Here is a 20,719-nt window from a genome sequence, read left to right as displayed (position 1 = left end):
TTTTTATATGTGTCGCTCTGGTCGAGCCAAACAACGAATCAATTCACCCGGCGTGGCGCAACGGCGATTATTGTAAATCCAGAGGAGAAAATCAATCACGGTCTTCCAGCCAAATCGGGCCAACATTGCGAGCGCGCGTAAGCAAAACCTCCCGAGAAGAATGAGGCGGAGAGTTCGAAGAAAGTGAGTCGGGCCACGGCACTAAAAATAGGCCCACCTTGTCCCACATTACCCCAACCCCCCACACCTCGCCGGTGAGTTCGAGAAGCATAAGTAGTGTGGTGTACATCGCCGTGCGCGATAACGGACACAACACCACCGACTGACTGCCTGCTGGCGTACAAGAAAAGAGAAGAAGAACACCTCCAGAGACCGCGGAGACCACTCCGGAACGACCGGCTGACCTGCATCATGAGCAGCACTTTATGGAGAAAAGATGCCCGAAAAAAGATTGCGAAAGTTTGAGGAGAGAAAAAATCTACACTGCGCTGACCGGGTTTTGAACCTCGATTCAATGCGTGACAGCTGTCACTTTACAAAGCAATCTAGTAGCGACCTTCAAGCCAAATGCCCCAAACTGCTTCTTTAATCGATTTTAAAACTCATTTCAAGCATTATTCATCGTCACTGCTTCTAAACTGTTGAATGGTTACCGTCATTTGCCAGTGAAATTCGTTGTACTTTTCTCGCACTCTTTTTTTAGTAACTGCCTATTGCAGAGATCGATTACTCATCGGTTCCGTTTTCCGCATGCTGAAAACAGATTGCAGGATAACCCTTGGCATGTAAATGCTTGCTGAATTATTTCAAAGTATTACGTTTGTTGTTTTGGGTGAAACTCTTTGCAGCAGCTGTTTTTGAGTAGCGCAGCTCAAAGCTGAAATAATTCGTTTTATTAAGTTCACTGCTATCAGTAGTTGTTCTGTAGACTTACAATTAGTTTTCCCTCAATCCGATTGCTCGTTAAACACGACAACAATGTTCGGTGACGACCAGTCTTGCCCAGCCTAGTTGCTTACGCGTGTTCTGGGGATCTTTTGGCCTCCTTGGCCGTTTGGACACTTGCCTACAAGTTCTGCTCGTAACCTCGAAGTAGCTGTGTGGTTCTCGCGACCACGGCCCAGAACCACTCGCTTCGGTCGTAAACAGCGTATCGTTCAGCGTAATGTTTCTAAAACTACTAATTATTAGGTATAACTTGTTTTAAACAAAAAAGGTGGCGTTCTGCAAATCGCACTGCGTACAATTCCTCCTGGTTTCGCTTAATCCTTTCCCTTCTTCCCCTGGCTGACACTAGCTAGACGGCCCGACCGACGTAGACTTCGCTCAGCTACCCCGGTGGTGTAGATGTGTTTGCTGTTTGACGAGGGACCCTCACGTGATGTTGTACCGTCGATGCTGTTGCTACCGTCCACATCCCCCGACCCGTAACGCCTTTCCGGTTCCGCTGGTACTGTTGCGTTACAGCTGCCCTGGACGTTCAGCACTGCCAATTTAGCTACTGGTCGTTTCAGTATCCCTGCCGCAGTTTGCACTGTCGCCTGTCGGATGCGGCCGTCGCGGCCGGGGATCACCGTCAGAACTCGTCCTCTTGTCCAACCATTCCTTTGTCCTTCGTTAACGATCAGCACCAAATCGTCAACTTTGAGAGCTTCCGTTTCACTGAACCATCTCGTCCTTTTGGATATTATTGGGAGGTATTCGCTAACCCATCGTCTCCAAAATTGATCCACGAGCTGCTTGGCCAAGTTCCAGTTGGTGCGAGTTGCCTTCAGTGGCTGCGTCAGTGACGAAGGTGGTTGTATGACTCCACTCGAGCTTAGCAGCAAAAAGTGATTCGGAGTGAGGGCTTCCTGGTTGGCGTCTTCCAGTGGGATTTTCGTTAGTGGTCTGGAGTTCACTATCGACTCTGCCTCGGCAAGGACAGTCAGCAATGTCTCGTCGTCGGGGTTGCGATCACTGCACAATGAACGAAGTGCCACCTTGACGGATCTCACCAGTCTTTCCCACGAACCTCCGAAGTGTGGCGCGGACGGCGGTATGAACAGCCACTTTGTGTTAGAGTTGGTGAAGGTCTCGGCCAAGTTTTGTCCAATAACCTCGATTTCGTCCTTCAGCTCCCGGCTAGCCCCTTGAAAGTTCGTTCCGTTGTCTGAGTGTATTTCCACCGGAGAACCGCGGCGAGCCACGAACCTTCGCACAGCCATCTTGCATGATTCGGTCGAAAGCGAATGGACGACTTCGAGATGAACTGCTCGCACTGTCAGGCAGGTAAAGAGGGCGACCCACCGCTTTACAGAGCTTCGTCCGACACGTACATGGATGGGTCCAAAGTAGTCGAGCCCGACATACGAGAATGGTCGCACCCCGGTAGCTAGCCTCGAATATGGTAAAGGAGCCATTCGAGGAGTCGTTGGAACCGCTTTGTTATTCTTACAGGTCTGACAATCCTTCGCTACTTGGAGAACAACTGTGTACAGATTGGAGACGTGAAATCTTTGGCGCACTTCATTGTGGACTGTACTGTGATTGGCGTGCAAGTACCTGCGGTGGTACCAGTCGACGATCAGCTTGGTAAGGTAGTGACGTCGCGGCAGGATAATAGGGTACTTGAAGTCGAAGTTGACGTATGGAACGGCTCCAATACGGCTGTCGACTCGCATCACACCATGCTCGTCCAGGTATGGTGTCAGCTTATAGAGGGGCTTGTCTTCTCGATGGTCTTCGTAGGTCGTGCTTCTCCTTGTTTCAAAGCGTGATGTTCGTCCGGATATGCTGACAGCTGCACCGTGCGCCACAGGCTGTCCTCCGCTGTCCGCAACTCCTCCCCTTTCAAGCACCCTGCTGCGAGAGGTTGGTTTTGCATTTTGCGCCTGCAGTTCCCGATGAAGCGGTGAACGTATGCTGCGGTCCTTTGAAGAAGCTCCCAACGGGAGAAGCGGGTGATCTCGTAGACATCTTCCGTTTGATGCTCCCGGTGAACCATACAGGGTCGAAGCTCTTCGTCCGTTTCCAGTTCTGTCGACCCTTGCTCCGGCCATTCTGTTTCTGGTCGGTAGAGGAATTCCGGTCCGCTGAACCACCTTGAGTTGACGTCAGTGCTGGGTCCCTTACCCCATTTGGTTGCTTCGTCAGCCGGGTTGAGCAGTGTTGGGACGTATCTCCATTCAATGACATCGGTCTTGCTCAAAATCTCTCCTACTCTGAAGGCCACAAATTGTCGATACCTGCGATGTTCCGACTGTATCCAGGCGAGCGTTGTTTTGAGTCTGTCCAAAAGACCCGGCGACAGATAGGAAAAGAGTGGTATTCCATCACAGCTTTCGCCAGCCGTGCCCCCAGCAGAGCCCCCATTAATTCCAGACGTGGTACTGACAACGCTTTCAACGGAGCAACCTTAGCTTTAGCCATCGCCAGCGTAACGTACACTTTTCCGTTGATCACGACTCGGAAGTAGGCAGTACAAGCGTAAGCTTCCTCGCTCGCATCGGTGAAGACATGTAGCTCAACCGCGCCAACCTCCGCTGCAGAGAATCCTGGGAAGTACGCCCGGTTTAGCCTGATTTCTCCGACCCTCTTAAACAGCTGTGTCCATCTGAGCCACCGCACGCGTATCGTCTCGATGACTTCGTCGTCCCAATTCGTTTTGCCGCGCCAGGTGTCCTGGATGATCATCCTCCCTTGAATGGTAATGTGGGAAAGCAAACCTTGGGAGTCGAACAAGCTCATAACGCAACGTAGGATGTTCCGTTTTGTTGGAGGAATTCCGTCTAGCTGTAGCTCTGTGGCAAATGCTAGAAGATCCTCTTCCGGCAACCACAGCAGCCCCAGAACTCGTTCTGCCTCGCTCTCCGAGTCGATGCTGATGGCCTTCGTGGAGACCTGTTTCGGCTCCCCGACCCGTGTCAGAAGAGCTTCTGAATTTGAGTGCCAATTTCTTATTTCGAATCCCCCGCGGGAGTGCAGTTCCTTGACATCCAGCGCGACTTTGATGGCTTCAGCTTCAGTGTCAAAACTATCAAGGTAGTCGTCGACATAGTGCTTGTTTATGACCGCTTTGGCCGCTTCGGGGAATTCCTTTTCGTGCTCTCTGGCATTCAGATTTTTTATATACTGGGCTTGACAGGGTGAACAGGTGGCACCGAAGCTTCCTACGTCCATCGCGTATACCTTGACGGGTGCTGTGAAGTGTTCCCGATAGAGGAATCGCTGGCTGTGTACATCCTCGCTCCGAATTCTGAACTGGTGAAACATTTGTCGTAGGTCGCCGCAAACGGCTACTGGTCGTTCTCGAAAGCCGCACAACACCGAGGCCAGAGGGGTGAGCAGGTCAGGTCCTTTGAGGAGCATTGCGTTCAGGGAGACGTTCCCGACCTTTGCTGAGGCGTCCCAAATTAGTCGGATTTTTCCTGGCTTCTTTGGGTTCCGCACGGCGCCCAGGGGGAGGTGCCAGACTTTGTGAGGGTTTGCGCTTTCAATCTCCTCCGGCGTCACCTCGTGAATGTAACTACTCTCCAGGTACTCCTTGATCTGCCGCTGAACGCTTGCCTGCAGCTCGGGGTCTTTTTTCATTCTTCGTTCGAAACACTCCAGGCGGCGCATCGCCATCGGGAAGCTGTCTGGAAACCTGGTCTCGTCATGGCGCCAGAGAAGGCCGGTCTCAAACCTATCCGCAACACGTTTTGTTGTCTCCATCAAGATGCGGCGAGCACGCTTGTCGTCTTCGGATTCAGGGCCCTTATCTGCTGAAACGCCAATGCTCTCGACTGTGAAGTGGCGTTTCACGAGGTCGTGCAATTCCTGGTCAGCATGTTGGTCCTCCTGACAGTTGCAGACGTGTAGCGTGAAGTTGGCCGTTCTCTGCCCGTCTGAAGAAGATCCATAGATAGTCCAGCCCAGTCGTGTTTTACTGGCTAGTGGATCGCCAAGTTTGCCTTCGCGCAGGTTCAGCGTGGCAATGAGTCCCGCGTTGTTGGAGCCGATTAGGATTCCAGGGGTGGCTGCCTCGTAGCTTCTGACTGGCAGACCTCTTAGATAGGTGAACTTTCGCGCGAGGTCAGGGAACCGCATTGTCTGCTTTGGCAGGTCCAAGCTGGCTACCGTCCTCGTATCGTTCAGAGTAAAGCGCTCTTTCTTGCCTTCTCCGGAGATCTCCAGACGAACGCGTTGGGACTTCGGTTCTTGTCTTGTCACATTGCTGGTCCAGGATAGACATAGAGGAGTAGGAACACCGTCGTCGATTCCCAGTTGTCCCGCGATAGATTGCTCGACTAGGGTCAAGTCGGAACCGTCGTCAAGGAATGCGTATGTGTTAACAGATCTCCCGTTCCAGGTTAGTGTTACCGGTAGGATTCGGAACAATGTGGACTTCTTGGTAGCGTGGTGAGCATTAAACCCATCTCCTGTGGTCTTCGTTTCTCCGGCTTGATTGTGTACCTCCTGTGACGGCGTTTGGTCTTTTGGAGCTTCACGGTGTAGCAGTTCATGGTGCCGTTCCTGACATCCGTCCATACCACATCGCGTTCTTAGATTACACGGGCGGCGTCCGTGTTTACCCAGGCATGTTCGACAGAGGTGGTTATCTTGAACTAGCTTCCAGCGCAAATTGAGATTCCACTTTTGGAACGTCTCACAGTTTTTCACCTTGTGGTTGGTTGCGTTACACGCTAAACATTTAACGTCCACGGTCTCTTTTTTCGGTGCTTCTTCTTTGGGGTGTTCATCTCTCGTCGGCGAGTCGCTGGTTGAGTGAACGTTTACGTAGCTCCTTTCTGCGCCGCGTTCAGTTCGTCCCGGACGTGGCTGTTTGGAGTCGGTGATGACCGTGACCTCGGACGCAGCTTCAACGAGTTTCGCCATGTAAGCAGCAAATGTGCTAAGGTCGGTTGCCGGAAACTGTTGTTTATATAGAGCCCAGTTCAGACGTTGTTGTGCTGGGAGCTTTTCCACCAGCTCTCGCAGAAGGACAGGGTTGCAGAGGTGTGCTATGTGACCCGCGGCTATTATGTGGTCACATAGGTTCTGAACTGTCATGCCGAAGGTTATTAAGGTTTCCAGTTTCTCTGCCTTCGGAGACGGGCAGTCTCGCACCTTGTCCAGTAGCGTCTGGATGATTAATTCTGGCCTTCCGTAGAGCATGTACAGCGTCGACATCACCTGCGGCACGAGTGTCGGGTAGAGCAACCGGCCCCTCACCTGTTCCAGTGCTCTTCCTTGCACCGCCTGCTGAAGGCGTGCCATGTTCTCCACGTTTGAATAACCGCAAGCGTTGGTGGAGTTAGTAAACGCAGTGAAGAAGAGCGGCCATTCTTCTGGGTTTCCATGAAATTTAGGTAGATCCTTTGGCATGATCTGTCTGGCCAGTAACTGCTGCGGTGTTGGACATGGGGGGGGAGTCCAGTCCTGAGGCGTCTGTCCCATGTGTTGCTGTCCTTGTTGCGGCCAATCCTGTTGAGGCTGAGGCCAAACCTGTTGTGGCTGAGGCCAACTTTGTTGCGACTGCGGCCAGTTCGGTTGCAGCTGCTGCCAAGCCGGTTGCGGTTGAGGCCAAACCTGTTGCGGCTGCGCTTGAACCTGTTGAGGCTGCGGCTGCTGCAGTCCCTGTTGTTGTCCGCCTTGCGGTGGTTGCGGCCAAGTCTGTTGAGGCTGTGGCGCACTCTGTTGCGATCCTCCTGGTTGTGACTGCGGCCAAACCTGCTGATGCTGCGGCGCAACCTGTTGCTGCCCACCCGGTTGTGACTGTAGCCAAGCCGGCTGCGGCTGCGGCGCAAGCTGTTGTGACCGACCTGGTTGTGGCTGAGGCCAAGCTTGTTGTGGCCCGCTCTGATGCGTGTTCGGTGCATCCTGATGTGTTTGAGGCGCACCTGGTTGCGGCCCACTCGTTTGCGGCTGTGGCCAAGCCTGGTTTGGATGTGGCCAAGTTTGCGACAAACCGTATGGCGGCTGAGGCGGTGGCTGCTGCTGCGACGCTTGTTGTTGGTGTTCGGGTAGAGACAAGAAGGAGTTAGTGCCATAAGAGTAGCCCGTCGACGGAATGGTGGGACGGTTAAGCACAGTAAACGTGCCGACGTTCGTAGGCAGAGTCCCGATATTGGCTGCCTTTGTTGACGTGGGAGTGGAGCTGTGCATGTTACCAGATGTTTGCGAGTCGTGTCCGGTCGGTCCAGAAGTGCCAATAGATATATTCTTGATCTCCTCCATGATTCTTTGCACCCAGCCTTCCGAGCTGTTCGCACTGGACTGTTGGCCAGACGTGCTTTGTACTGCTTGTAGATTCATGCTCAGCATCTGGGCAGCCTCACGGCTCAGCCTTTCCATTTCCTCCTTCTTTTGATCTAGTTCCAGCTGTTGTCTTTCAACTTCACGGAGAACGAACTCCCTGTGCTCTGCTATCCACAGTAAATCCGCTTTGGCCTTCTCGGTGAGAATCGACCCAGCCGGGGCCTCCGTTGCAGTAGCTGAGGTCGCAGTTTGCACCGTATTAGGTGCGATAGTGGTTGATTCGCTCGCAGGGAGTTCTGCCGCGGCCGCACAGGCTGCGCACGACCAACGTCCAATGAATAGCTTCTCTCCGGGACTCAAGCAGCGCGTATGAAACCATCCTTTACAGCTGAGGCAGAGCATCATATTATCTGGACGACTGTCCAGTTGGCAGATCTTGCACGGTCGGAGTATCAACTCCTGCGGAAAGGTCGCCATCGTGTGCTTTGTCTGTTCACGAGAACTCACGTAATTCTTTGAGAATGTTGTTTTGGGTGAAACTCTTTGCAGCAGCTGTTTTTGAGTAGCGCAGCTCAAAGCTGAAATAATTCGTTTTATTAAGTTCACTGCTATCAGTAGTTGTTCTGTAGACTTACAATTAGTTTTCCCTCAATCCGATTGCTCGTTAAACACGACAACAATGTTCGGTGACGACCAGTCTTGCCCAGCCTAGTTGCTTACGCGTGTTCTGGGGATCTTTTTGGCCTCCTTGGCCGTTTGGACACTTGCCTACAAGTTCTGCTCGTAACCTCGAAGTAGCTGTGTGGTTCTCGCGACCACGGCCCAGAACCACTCGCTTCGGTCGTAAACAGCGTATCGTTCAGCGTAATGTTTCTAAAACTACTAATTATTAGGTATAACTTGTTTTAAACAAAAAAGGTGGCGTTCTGCAAATCGCACTGCGTACAATTCCTCCTGGTTTCGCTTAATCCTTTCCCTTCTTCCCCTGGCTGACACTAGCTAGACGGCCCGACCGACGTAGACTTCGCTCAGCTACCCCGGTGGTGTAGATGTGTTTGCTGTTTGACGAGGGACCCTCACGTGATGTTGTACCGTCGATGCTGTTGCTACCGTCCACAACGTTTTTTAGAAGAAAAATCTAAAAAAAAAATTAAGCAAATATATTTAAAAAAATAAAAACAATCTTCATTTCAACGCGCCAAGGGTTAGGGCAACACGAAAAGAACATTGAGCGTGGGCAGCAGCACATGGTATGACCGAGCGCCAGGAGCCGTCAGGTCAGATTGTGTGTCTTATGGCCACACTTCCCGAGGAACAGCACGTCCAGATGTGCGTGCTGCTGACCCGAAACTGAACGTTTTCTCTTGCTCTTGTTGTTTTTGTGTGTAATGGCGCATTTACTCTGGTCGAATTGATTGCCATTCTTAAACGACGTAATGGCGAGATATTTATTGCTGGTGAGCTGATTTTGATGTGATTTATTTGGTCTGGGAACTAAATTGAGTTAAAAATGAATAATTTGTGGAAAAAATATTGGCTAGTTTAAAATTAATAATTTAATTAAAAATATAATTAAAAAGCTTGCAAAGATGAACAGAAATGTGATATTCCAAGACCTACTGAACATTTATCGGAAATTGGGGCCTAAAATGAAGCTTAGATTGCTGATATTTTTGTTTACAGCAATAAAGCTTATTTTTCTCAGTACAATGACCCTTTGTACGACCACAAAGAATTTAAAATGGATTTTTACATCAATTTTGAAAAATTAACCTCGCGGTCCTTCTTGACAGAAAAGGTCCTATTTGACAGCTCGTTCCAACGGGACCATAGTGAATCCATCGAAAAAATGTTGTCTTGTCATTTTTTTTTTTTGCATTAAAATGAAAAAAGTGATCAGAAATAGTTTTTAATCATGTTTTTTTTCCGTTGTACATAAAAATTGGCATAGGGCTTTAGTACCCAATTTGACAAATTTTCTTAACGATACACTCATTTGAGACTCCGCGTTGAACGCCCGGGGTTCGGGAAATTCAGAATATTTTGACTTATGAAGTTATCTACATCAATTTCACTTGGGTGGTCATAACTGTAAACAGGGTTGCCAGATCTTAAACAGTTGATCAGGAAATCCTTTATTTTCTTATTCAACGATGTACAGAAATGTGAAACCAGATGTTATTTTCATCGAATCTTTGTTTTTTTTGAGGTTATGTACATCATCTTCACGTAAGTGCTTATAACTTTAAACAGTGTTGTCAGACCTTCATTGTTGCTTTTAATTAAAAACGTAAACCTTAAAAAACAGATTGATAATTTGATTGATCTAAACCTAACTTTTACTCAATTTAAATTAAATTATATTTTTAATAAATCAAACTCAACCAACAGACAGGAAATACAAAAAAAATCTTCATTGGCGCCAGCAGCCGTAATAATTCGATTGACTGCTTCTTTATCAAATCGCGAGCGCTTCGCAGCAGGCTGTGCAAATAAAAATCTTCCTCCAGACAAGTGTGGCATGCCAGATTGATTTAAATGCCGGCTCTTGGATGATAATGGAGTCTAAGCGCCTTTGCCGAGTTGAAGCATGGCAGAAAAAGTGCTGATAACGGCATTGAAAAAAAGCTTTGTTGGATGCTCGCATTTCAATGCTGAACTGCAAAATTGAAAATTTGAATTGATTGTGTAAAAAAATCATTGAAAAAATGCCAACTTTTTAATTGTTATTTTGCTCAAAATTATTTACTGTTTTAAGTATAAATACAACATTCGATTGAATATTACGAAATTAAAAATCAACCCTCTTTTCTTCCTTGGTCTCAAAGTGATAGGCCCTTATTTTACTGCGACCATGAATGCGCGTGAAAACAATTTCATTAATTTGCGTTTAATTGCTTCCCAAAACGATCCGCTGCTGCACTTTTACGACGGTTTTCTCGACCATCAAACAAGTTGGGTCATCAAGCAAGCAACAGCACAGCAGAACGCGCCTGAAACTGGACGCTGATGCCCTTTTATGAGAAGTTGGGTAAAATTGTCTTGTTTTTATTTGTTTGTTTGTTTTTATTTTATTGCTTGATTGTTGTATGCACTTTTTAAAATGGAAATTTAAAATAATTATAAAAAGTTTATTTTACCCCACATTACCCCACTCTTTCGAAGAGATACCCTCATTCAGCAAACCGATGGGTTTTATGGTGGCGACAGACCTTTTGTTATCTTTCCTGGCTAGAGGAAGCCCCTATTGCAGACGAAATGCAGATGGATTGAATAAAAACCATCTTAAAATATGTTTCATGTATATTTAATAGTCATTCGGAAATGTTTAAATTTTAAGCCTTATTTTATCAGTAATTCTATTATGTTTTTTTTTTTTGTAAAGATTTTCATTATTTTGAAAAAAATAATATTTAATTTTTTCCTGTTTTTCCTTAATGCAATGTCCCCTTAAGATAAGCAGTTAAGGGGAAGTTGATCGAATACGCATCAACAGACAAAAAACGGATAAACAATTGCAAGTAGAACTCATTTTTTGATTATTTTTTTTTATTTTTTTTTCTGTTTAGATTAGATTATTTTTTTCTGTTTCGTCCTTTTCTAATGCCTCCCTAAGATCAGCAGTTAAGGGGAAGTTAAGAATTGAATTGATAAATGTAAAATTTAATTTTAAAAAACTAAAGAATATAAAAGCTACATTCAAGATATTTAAAAAATGTCTTTTTTTTTTATTCAAAGAAACAAGTTAACTTTCTGTTTGGCCCTTGTGCAATACGCCCTTCAACCACCACCAGTTAAGGGGAAGTTAATCGCCAGTGCAAACGCGAATGCCAAGGCTCTTCTACAAATAGCTGATAAAGAAAAGAAGAAAAATAAACTCACAAAAAAAAGAATCCACTGGAAAGACAAACAACAAACGAATCGAATAGCTGTGAAATTTTTCCGTCCGTGTCTGTCTGTGTGATTTTGTATGTGTGTCCGTAACGGTCTGTCTCTCTCTTTCTTTCATAAGAGCGCGCCAGTTTTCGGCTAAACGGTTGTAAACATGCGTGAATTCGCGGGATTCGTTTTTTTTTGCATTTTTTTTGTACTGTTGATTTTTTGCTTCCCTCGGATTGTTTGTTTTTATTTCGCGCCTCTCGGTCGGTTATGACCCGAGGTACTTGTTATTACAATTACATAAATTTGTGTGTGTGTGTGTGTTTGCGAGGCTGATTTTCGATAAAGCACCGTTTTCCTAGAGAGTCTTTACCACTAATTGTTTGGGGTAAAGTGAAACCGTTTAAAAGTGGGCGCAAATTGCGGAGCTTTGGAAAGGCAACTTGACTTGAATTGACTTAAACTTTAGCTTCGGCTTGACTTGAAAATTTGAGATTTCTATTGTTGTTGATTTTACGGATTTTTCTTAAAAATACTCTTCTGTTTTAATTCAAGAGTGGAAACAGAAAAAGATAGAGCAACCCCCCTAAATACGACAAATTTGATTAATTAACATTCCAGATGGCACACAGAGAAAAAGACGCATACACAAGCGCATAAGAATTTAGAAGCAGTGTCTAACGTGCCGTTTTTATTCACTCATACCCCCACCCTTTCCACCATAGGGGAAATGAGCGAGAGATAATAAAACAAATTGCAAAAAATAAAACTACAAAAGCATAGAGGTTATAGCGAGAGAGAGAGAGAGCGTGTGTAAGCCTATCTGTCTCCACGAGGTGGCGCCCTCTATCACTGGTTGAGCGTGACGTAACTCTTCTCCTTCGACGACGATTCCGACTTGGACTTCAAGACAACTTTTTCCACCAAAGGGGACTTTAACTAGTTATGCACAGACCTCTTGGAAGAAATTTGTGCCAATCCAATTATTCGTGTACCGCTCTCCAGGTGGGATGTGTCTTCGTGCAAGCAAGCGCCACTCCCCCTAGTTCGGCAGGTTCCACGGCGAGAAAGGTCCAGCACGAGGAGAAAACGACGTAACGGATGTGATTTTGATGCACTTCGAAAAAAAAAACCAAAAGATGCAACTCCATCTGGTGGCGAGTAGAACTAAATTGAACTTGCGTGCAAGTTGTGCAGTTTAGACCACTGCCATCTGTTGGCAAATTTTTCGCATAGCTTTTTTTTCGAACAGTGCAGCACGAAACCAAACTCCGGCGAGAAGGAACGAAATCGAAAGCTCACGGGCAAAAGAAAGGGAAAATTTACGAGCCTAATTAGCAAATTACTAACTCGCTGCTGCTTACACACTCACACACCACGCGGACTGCAGTGAACCAAATCAATGAACGGAAGAAAAGCTGGAGCTCCGGACAACGCGTAAAACATCTAGTAAAACTAATAGGAGGCGCAGTACAACATGCAAGTTGCTACTCTTGATTTTTTTTGTTGGTGAGTGGAATGAACTGCCTCCTTTTGCGTTAAGGTGCGTGTGCGTGTATTAGAGGGTAAGGAGTCCATGATTATGGCTTCGCTTTCGTTTGAGGCAAATTCGATGGAAAGGTGCTTTTTCTTAGAATTTTGCTCACGTGATTCGATGTCTTATAAATTATTAACTAGAAAGATAGTTAAACAGGGTTTATCACTTTTTCGTCAACAGATGGCAGCAGGTTGTTTTATAGAACTTGCATGCGAGTATCGCTATTTTAAGAAATGTGGTTTTAGTGTTACTATTTGCCACCAGAGTGCATTAAATTGTGTAACGGAGGATTGCAAATTGTTTTCATGTCTACTTTTTTCGCGCTTAAATCGATTTCAATCTGCTATTTTTGCACAAAATTGCTAAATTTCCTCTGCTTCCTGCAGTCGGTTCCGTTGGCATTCGCTTCTAAAAATAGTTAACGAATTTTGACACAGAGTATACACTTGAAAGGATTGTAAGGGTTGTCGATTAAAATTTTACCCAGTGACTATATATTTTTTTCCATTAAAAAAAATCAAATTCAAAAAGTACCCTGAGGTCAACGATCCACCAAACTTTTTTCCTCAAACAGACAACGGGGGGCGGCCGGTGCCAACGGAACAGTGGGAGGAAGTCGCACTTCCGATCCGGATTCGCCGCCCCCAAGTCGTCGTCGGCACGGCGTCGTGACGCGGTTGGGGAAAATAATGATCAATAAACTAACTACCGTGGGCCCTGCTCCACGTGCCGAAATGGTGGGGTAAAGGGGGCAGTTGTTGGACATCTCTTTAGAAAATCAAAATTCAATAGAAATAGAAATAAAAAGGAATTGTTGAAACAGTAACAAACACAAAATTGATTAGCAGAATTTTATGAATAAATATTATTACGTGCTAGATACTAGATATCGAATTGGTTTCCAATCTGGAAGTTTGAATAAAATATAAACCAATACGTTTTTTTCGAAATAACTCGTTTTTTTGATGATTTATGCTAATGTCCAGGTTACTACCATCCACTGAACTAAACTGAAAATAATATTCAGTTTACAGTTATGAGTAATGCAATTATCTTATATCTGTGAGCCCATACTTCCAATTGAAATGTGGTCAAAGACAATCTTATGGGAAATTAGACGAGCTTTCCGGTAAAAATATTTACAAGACTGAAAAATCAAGTCTGTCATATTGGAATTGTCAAAAACCATCAAAAAACCAATTTTTTCGACATTTTTGCTTTCAAAACCGCTGTAACTTCACAAGGATTGGACTAAGGACAGTGGTCAATATAGAGACTTTTATGTAAAATTGTCTGGAGAATCGATTCTCGTATTCGGTTTTTGAAAATTTTGACGATTAGAGCACTTAAAAAAATCAGTTTCAGTCCATTCCATCCTGCATTTATTGTGAGTCTTTTTGAAACATCTTAGGCATTTTCATAAACATTTTGAACCAAAAAGAAAATCGTGGGCTCACCCTCAAATTTGACTTTTAAACTTAAAAATCAAAAAATCTCATAAAGGTGGCGTGTTTTTTCTTTCAGTGTATTTTTTCGGGAAGCCTGTCAAATTTCCTACAAATTTGTCTTTGACCATTTTTTGATACGATGCAACGGCTTTGAGATACAAAAATATTTAAATTACGAATTACAGAAAATATTTAAAACGCTTACGCCCTTCTCAAATATCAGTATCGAGTGAAATTGGCTCCATATACACAAAAATGGCTTACATAAGCGTAGATTAACATGTCTACAAAGTTTCATTGAAATCGGAGAGGGTCAAAAAAATAGTACCTAAAAAAATCCTGTTTTGGGCTGGAATTGCTCAAGTATTTTTTTTTTAATATTGAATTACAGATTTTACAAAATTTTACAAATTAATTCCCTTGAAAAATATTAGACATGGAATTCGTTTTCTTTAAACACTTTAGTAATCACAAACAAAATAACAGAACAGGCAAATTGTCAAATGACTTTTTGATTGTTTGCCATAGTGTAATGGGTCCTTCAGTGCCTCTACATTATTATAGCGAGCATTTTCAGCCACACTGGAAATTAGATTCAACAATTTTGTGTATTGTTTTACTAAGAAATGTACTAGGTACCGAATTCGTTTCCTCATAGTTCATAATGATCTAGTTTTGAATATAATAAAAAATAAAAAGTTATTTTTAGTTATTTATTTAATTTATTCTAGTATTAAACATTACATCTAGAGTTATTTTTGAAAAGGTCCTATAAACAAAATTTTCAATTTTTGCTTTTTGGGTGTTTTCAGAACCGCCTTGAGTCAGGGGTATTCAAAAACACCCAAAAAGCAAAAAGTAAAAATTTTGTTTATAGGACCTTTTCAAAAAAAACTCGAGACATGATTTTGTTCGCAAGATTTTTTTATGAGGATGGCTATGCTATGAGTAAGAATGTTTTTTTTTCTGGAGTTTTTTTTAAATGGTCCAATAAACCAAATTTCAAGTTTTTGCTTTTTGGGTGTTTTTGAAACCGCCTTGTGTCAGGGGTATTAAAAAACGCCCAAAAATCAAAAATTGAAAATTTATTGGACCTTTTAAAAAAAACTCCGGATTTGAAATATAATTAAAGTTGTAAATGAAATTTAAGCTGTAAATTTGAAATATTTATGTTTTGTTATTATATTTTTAATAACAATTACTTTTCTCTATCGAAAACAAAATAAAATAAAAATTTGACAAGCACTTTGTTTAGATGTCAAATTGGCATTTGGTTCAACAATTCCCAACTTTACCCCGCCAATTCTCAAGAATGAAAGCTCTCCCTCCCAAAACCAGAAAACGTGTGTGCGTGTCTTGCGCCAACTACATTAATCGACATCGTTCACGAAAATAATAATCAAAAACCCTCGCCTCGACTCCACTGCTGGGAAGGCGCACGACCAAGTCGAAAAACCAACAGCAAATAACCCTCAATGGCCATGGCCACGGCCGGTCGAAAGGGAAAATTTTCGGGAGGAAAGGAAGGTGAGAGGCTTTCGAGGAAGTGGGTGTGTTGGTGTCTGGTTGTTACGGAGAGGGAGAGGTGCCATTCCGGAAAAGTCAACCATCGGTCAATTATTTTCATGTTGGGAAACGTTTAGCCGGTGTATTCTGCTTTTTTTAAGGCTGAAGGTCAGGAAGGCTTAAAATAAATTTGAGTTTGGATGAAACAACGTAAAAAATAGATTGAACTGTATTTTTTTTAATTTAACATTTTATGATTATTATGATTAAACACATTTTTCAGCAGCACAAACGAAGATTACCGAGTTGCGTAAATACGACGAGTGCTGAAAAAATCGAGTTTCGAAAAGAACTTTTCAGCACTATTTTTTTAAAGTTCTTATTTTGATTTCATAACTTTTACTTTCCTAACCGGAATACATTGAATACTAAGTAGCTTGCTGCCTGTGGATGGCCTTCAAAAGAGTGGGGCGGGGCTGGGTTAGAAGGGTGCCGCCCCCTTCTTTCCAAAACGATGAGCATCGGCAGCTCCGTTTACCCTCCGAACTGGAAATAATTACCATTGCCAGGGTGCCGGTTTGCCGCTAGCTGAGACTGGTTTCGTTATAATGGCCCGCAATTTTAAGGCTCGTGAGCTGCTCTTGAAAAAGTGCGCTCCATAGTGTATGGAAAAGATGGGAAACGACGGTGGAGTGCGTTTTCCTGCCGTTTTTCATGGGAAAATAGAAGAAAAATATAAGAAAAAAAAACTTTTCACAAAGAAGATAATGCCGTTGAGAACTGTCATCGTAGTTTTCGCTATTGGCCACCAGATTGCGCCACTATTTTTATTTAAAAATCTCCTCTCCAGATCTTTTCAAAGCATCTCGTCCCCTTATCTGTGACTCCTCGACCACCGAAAGGCTCCGTCCACTGTATTGGGTGGGTGTCTTATGGTCTGTGGCAACTCCATGGCCACAATGCGCTCCAATTTGCCTGGTTCGCGTGCTGCTGCATCCGTCCGTCCGCGCGCCACCTCTCGCTCTCTAGGCCAATGTTTATAAAGTGCATCCATCGCCCGCCGTTTTGGCCGTTTTCGGCTTTTGTTTACATTTATATATTTTTTGTTCGCCAACCTTGGGAGATGTTTCGCTTCACACCGTCCCGGTTGCCACTCTAATCAACCACAATCTGGGTCATCCAGCGACTGTTGAGAGGTTCGTTTCCAATGCAAGCACACACACGCTTCTTCCTCAAGGTTTTGGGCCGTTCCAGTTCATGGTGTCTGTTCTGTGCCTGTACCAGTTTTGTGCTGTGAGCTGCAGGTCAATGTCATTTCCTCCTGGCTCTTGCATGCGCAAAATTTTGCTGTAAAACGGCGCCAAATAAGGTCTGCTGCATGAGTGTTTGCTGGGTGGCGTTCTAGGCGTTCTTGGGTTTATGTATCTTTTTAGGTGAGCTCTATATTTGCCCACCAACCACAAGATGACGGCCTTGAACTCCTTGGCATGCACTCAGGGCTTGGATATTTGCAAGATATTTGGCTTTTTGTTGGCTCAGGAGTTTTCGTAATGATGTTGTCCGAGAAGGTCGTCTGAAATGTTTGCTTTGGATTTGCAAAATCTCAAACTAAAATTTCAAACTTCTATAAAGAGAATAAAATTAAAATTTTGAAATATTTTTCTAACTTGAAAAATTAAAAAAATGCGGCATAAAAATATAAAATTTTCCAATTTTAAAATTAAAAAAAAATTGCAAATATCTAAGGTTTTGAAATTTTAAAATTTCTAAATAAAAAAAAGGATCCTGAAATATTAAATTTTTTGATCCAATTACACAGAAAAAAAAAACAATTCTGGAAATCGTGAATTGGGTCCTAAAATGAAGTTTAAATTTGTGATATTATTGCTCATAACGATAAAGCTTATTTTTCTGAGTACAATGACCCTTTAAACGACCACAAAGGATTTAAAATGGATTTTTAATTGAATTTAAAAAAATTAACTTCATGGTCCTTCTTGACAGAAAAGGTCCTACTTGACAACTCGTTCCAAGGGGACCATAGTTTATAAATCGAAAAAATGTTGTCTTGTCTTTTTTTTTTGTTTGCATTAAAATAAAAAAGTGACTAGAAATGGTTTTTAATCGTGTTTTTTACCGTTGTACATAAAAATTGACGTAGGGCTTTAGTACCCAATTGTGTTCAAAAAATTTATTCATAACTATGGTGCATTTTAACTCTAAACGTGGCAGGAAAACTTGGTTCTCAAATTCATGAATACAATTCACGATTCCTGGAATTGACACTTTTCTGTGTATTCAGATACGAAAATCTTTATTTAGATCTTTTCACTTAAAAAACGACTATGTTATGGTCCAAACTCAACCATCCAAAGTTTTAGTATCCAAAATTCTTTTCTTCAAATTGAAACCTTTTTTATTTTTTTTTTCTCATTTTTAACATTAATTCGGAGTTCAAGTTCAACATTTTCGATTCAAAATTGAATATTTGCTTAAGGCCGCAAATATTTTTCAATGTTCTTGTAAACCATTTTGGTAAAGACAGCTAATAAACCAAAAATCTAAAATTATTAAGATTTTAATATCTAAAATTTAGATCTTCAACATAAATTAAGTAAAGGGGAAAAAATCAATTCGCGAAATCGTTAATTGTGTTCATGTGTTTATGAATTTAAGAATTACGAATATTCACGTTCAAGTGCAAAAGCCCCATACTCATGAATAATGTCCTTCGTGGTTCCCATTTTCATGAACAACAATTCACGATTACAGGAATAGTTTTTTTTTAGTATAGGTAAAGTCACTTAAAACAGACATAACCTTTTAAACATATCTGTATCAGCCTTACTTTTTTGTGAAAAATTATGAAAAATGTCTTGCTATCAATACAATTCTTCTGAATATACTTTTAATAAAAAATATAAATCATAACAAAAAATAAAAAATAATTATGGTGATATACACACAAACAAAATCAAAGCAAGAAAAGCAGGAAATATTTACAACATCCCAACAAGCAAACCGAAAAACTCCACCAAAGCTGCAAAATTCATTACAAATTCAAACATATAAATATTAATAACGGATTTGGCGTTGCGTCCGCTGGCCCGCGCCGAACTTTTTCACCTTTTCTGATTCACACCTGATTCAGTCGGTCAGCTTCAGAGTGGTTGGTGGTGCTTAACCTTAACTAATAGTCATCGCTCATCGTCCATCAGGCGTGTACTGCTGCTTGACTGCCTGACACGGAGGGAAATCCGATAATTTCTTGTTCATCAATCGGCACACTTTTAAACCCTCAACTGTCAAATCAAATTATATTTTTTTCTGCACAATTTTTGATGAAAATTATGAAATAAGAGGCATTTGAGGGTCTTTCCGGTCACTTGAGGGTTAAAACCACAAACAGTTCGAGCGGCACCTCCTTTTCCTATCGGCGTCCAAATTTAGTCAGTGTATTTTTTTTATTCACCCCGCGGTGAATGGTTTCCGTTATGGAGTTCAAATTGCGCGAGGTTTTGATTTTTATCACAACCATTGACTCATCTGCCACCCAAAACAAGCAAAAATAATAACAATAATAAAACGCACAAGGCGGGGAATTCTTCCAGCTGGAACGGCCAAAACAAGGTTGCGCAATTTGCACCGAATGGGAAATTAACATCGGCAGGTGAATTGGGTCACCGCCGAACTGTGGGCCAATTGAAATGTGGCGGTCGCTGCATTGGAAACGAACCGTAACGGCGGCAAGATTGTCCGGAACTCGTAAATTGTGTAACTAATTTATCATGTCTTTCTAGTGGATGAACTTGTTATAACATAAATTTTGATTTATCAACGATTTTTTCGTGATTTGAAGCAAAAATGTGACAACCTTATTATCTCGATACTCTAACGAGTAACTACCAACTTTGAGATATAAGTTATGTTGACCATCCTTTTTTCAGTGGGTTTATATGTAAACATTGTATTCTGTCAACGACCAGAATCTTTTCTCGTTGCAATCACGAATATTTGTGTTATTCTAAATATTTTGTAAACAATTTCACGCTTCTGCTATTTACACTCAGTCCACGAGATGATGTGGAGCCTAACATTTCAAAAGGGCACAAAACGTTTGTAAACAATCGTGTATCCCTTTCACTCAAATGACAGTTTGCATAAGGTGTGAGAGGGATACATTCTTGTTTACAAAAGTTTTGTGCCCTAATGAAATGGAAAGCACGATGTTTGTTTATTATTCCTCTCATTCCACTATTCTTGTTGATTGGCCACGCGCTAATCGGATTTTACAGATGTTTTTCTCAGAAAGTGTCTCTTCCACGCTTCCACTGACATCTCTTTTCTCATCTATTCCAGGGTGTCGTCATCAAGCGGACGGACGCGTCCCAGTGGTGGGAACTGTTCGACACCAACACCTGCCGGTTCTACTACTACAACGTGGCCTCGCAGAAGACGGTCTGGCACCGGCCGCAGAACTGTGATATAATCCCGCTGGCGAAGCTGCAAACCCTGAAGCAGAACACCGACCCGGGCGAGCGAAAGGATGGCGGAACGTTGCCGCACCATCACACCAGCACCAGTTCCCGACACCACGGCGGAAGTTCCGGCACGGTGGGCAAATCCTGCGGCCACCGGACTGCGACGGGCGTCATGGACTACCGGGATCGGGACCACCATCGAAGTTCCAGCTCCGGCCACCGCAGCAGTAGTGGCAGCCACGACAAACGCAGCAACAGCGATCTGCTGGCGAGTCCCCAGGGACGGCACAGCTTACAGCACAGGTAGGTTCCGGAAGCCCAGCTTTGGGTAGCGTGTAGCGTACTCCGTAGAATAGCTCTATCTTAGCTGTTGGTATTGTTTGCCCGTTGAAGTATGCTCTCTAGGACTCTCTTCGAGATCGCCAGTGCCATCTGGTGGTGGGAAGTGAAGCTACCGTCCACTAGCTGGCGCTACGATCGCTTGGAAGAACTATTGTTTGCAGCACTTCAACGACCTTGTTGCAACCGAGAGTGAAATTGTTACGTTTTTGATTTGACTCTTTTGTTTCTTTCTCTTTTATTGTTTCCGTTTTCGGTAATGTAATGCTACGTGCACCAAAATCAAAACACCAAACCAAACAAATCTT

The 20,719-nt window shown here is 43.4% G+C and overlaps 1 protein-coding gene across 2 annotated transcripts in view; it reads left to right on the top strand.

Moving 5' to 3' along the window:
* LOC6032645 (rho GTPase-activating protein 39) overlaps nucleotides 1–20,719 on the top strand; it is a 42,457-nt gene that overhangs the window by 15,782 nt on the left and 5,956 nt on the right. For both annotated transcript variants that reach the window (XM_038254528.1, XM_038254521.1), the window contains exon 3: nucleotides 19,951–20,375. In XM_038254528.1, the coding sequence (XP_038110456.1) occupies nucleotides 19,951–20,375 (425 nt within the window). The remainder of the gene's footprint in view (nucleotides 1–19,950; nucleotides 20,376–20,719) is intronic.

This window comes from Culex quinquefasciatus, chromosome 1 (genome assembly GCF_015732765.1).
Source record: "Culex quinquefasciatus strain JHB chromosome 1, VPISU_Cqui_1.0_pri_paternal, whole genome shotgun sequence".
Classification (NCBI taxonomy): domain Eukaryota; kingdom Metazoa; phylum Arthropoda; class Insecta; order Diptera; family Culicidae; genus Culex; species Culex quinquefasciatus.
The sequence above is the reverse complement of the archived record's forward strand: the minus strand, read 5'-3'. Positions and strand labels throughout refer to the sequence as shown.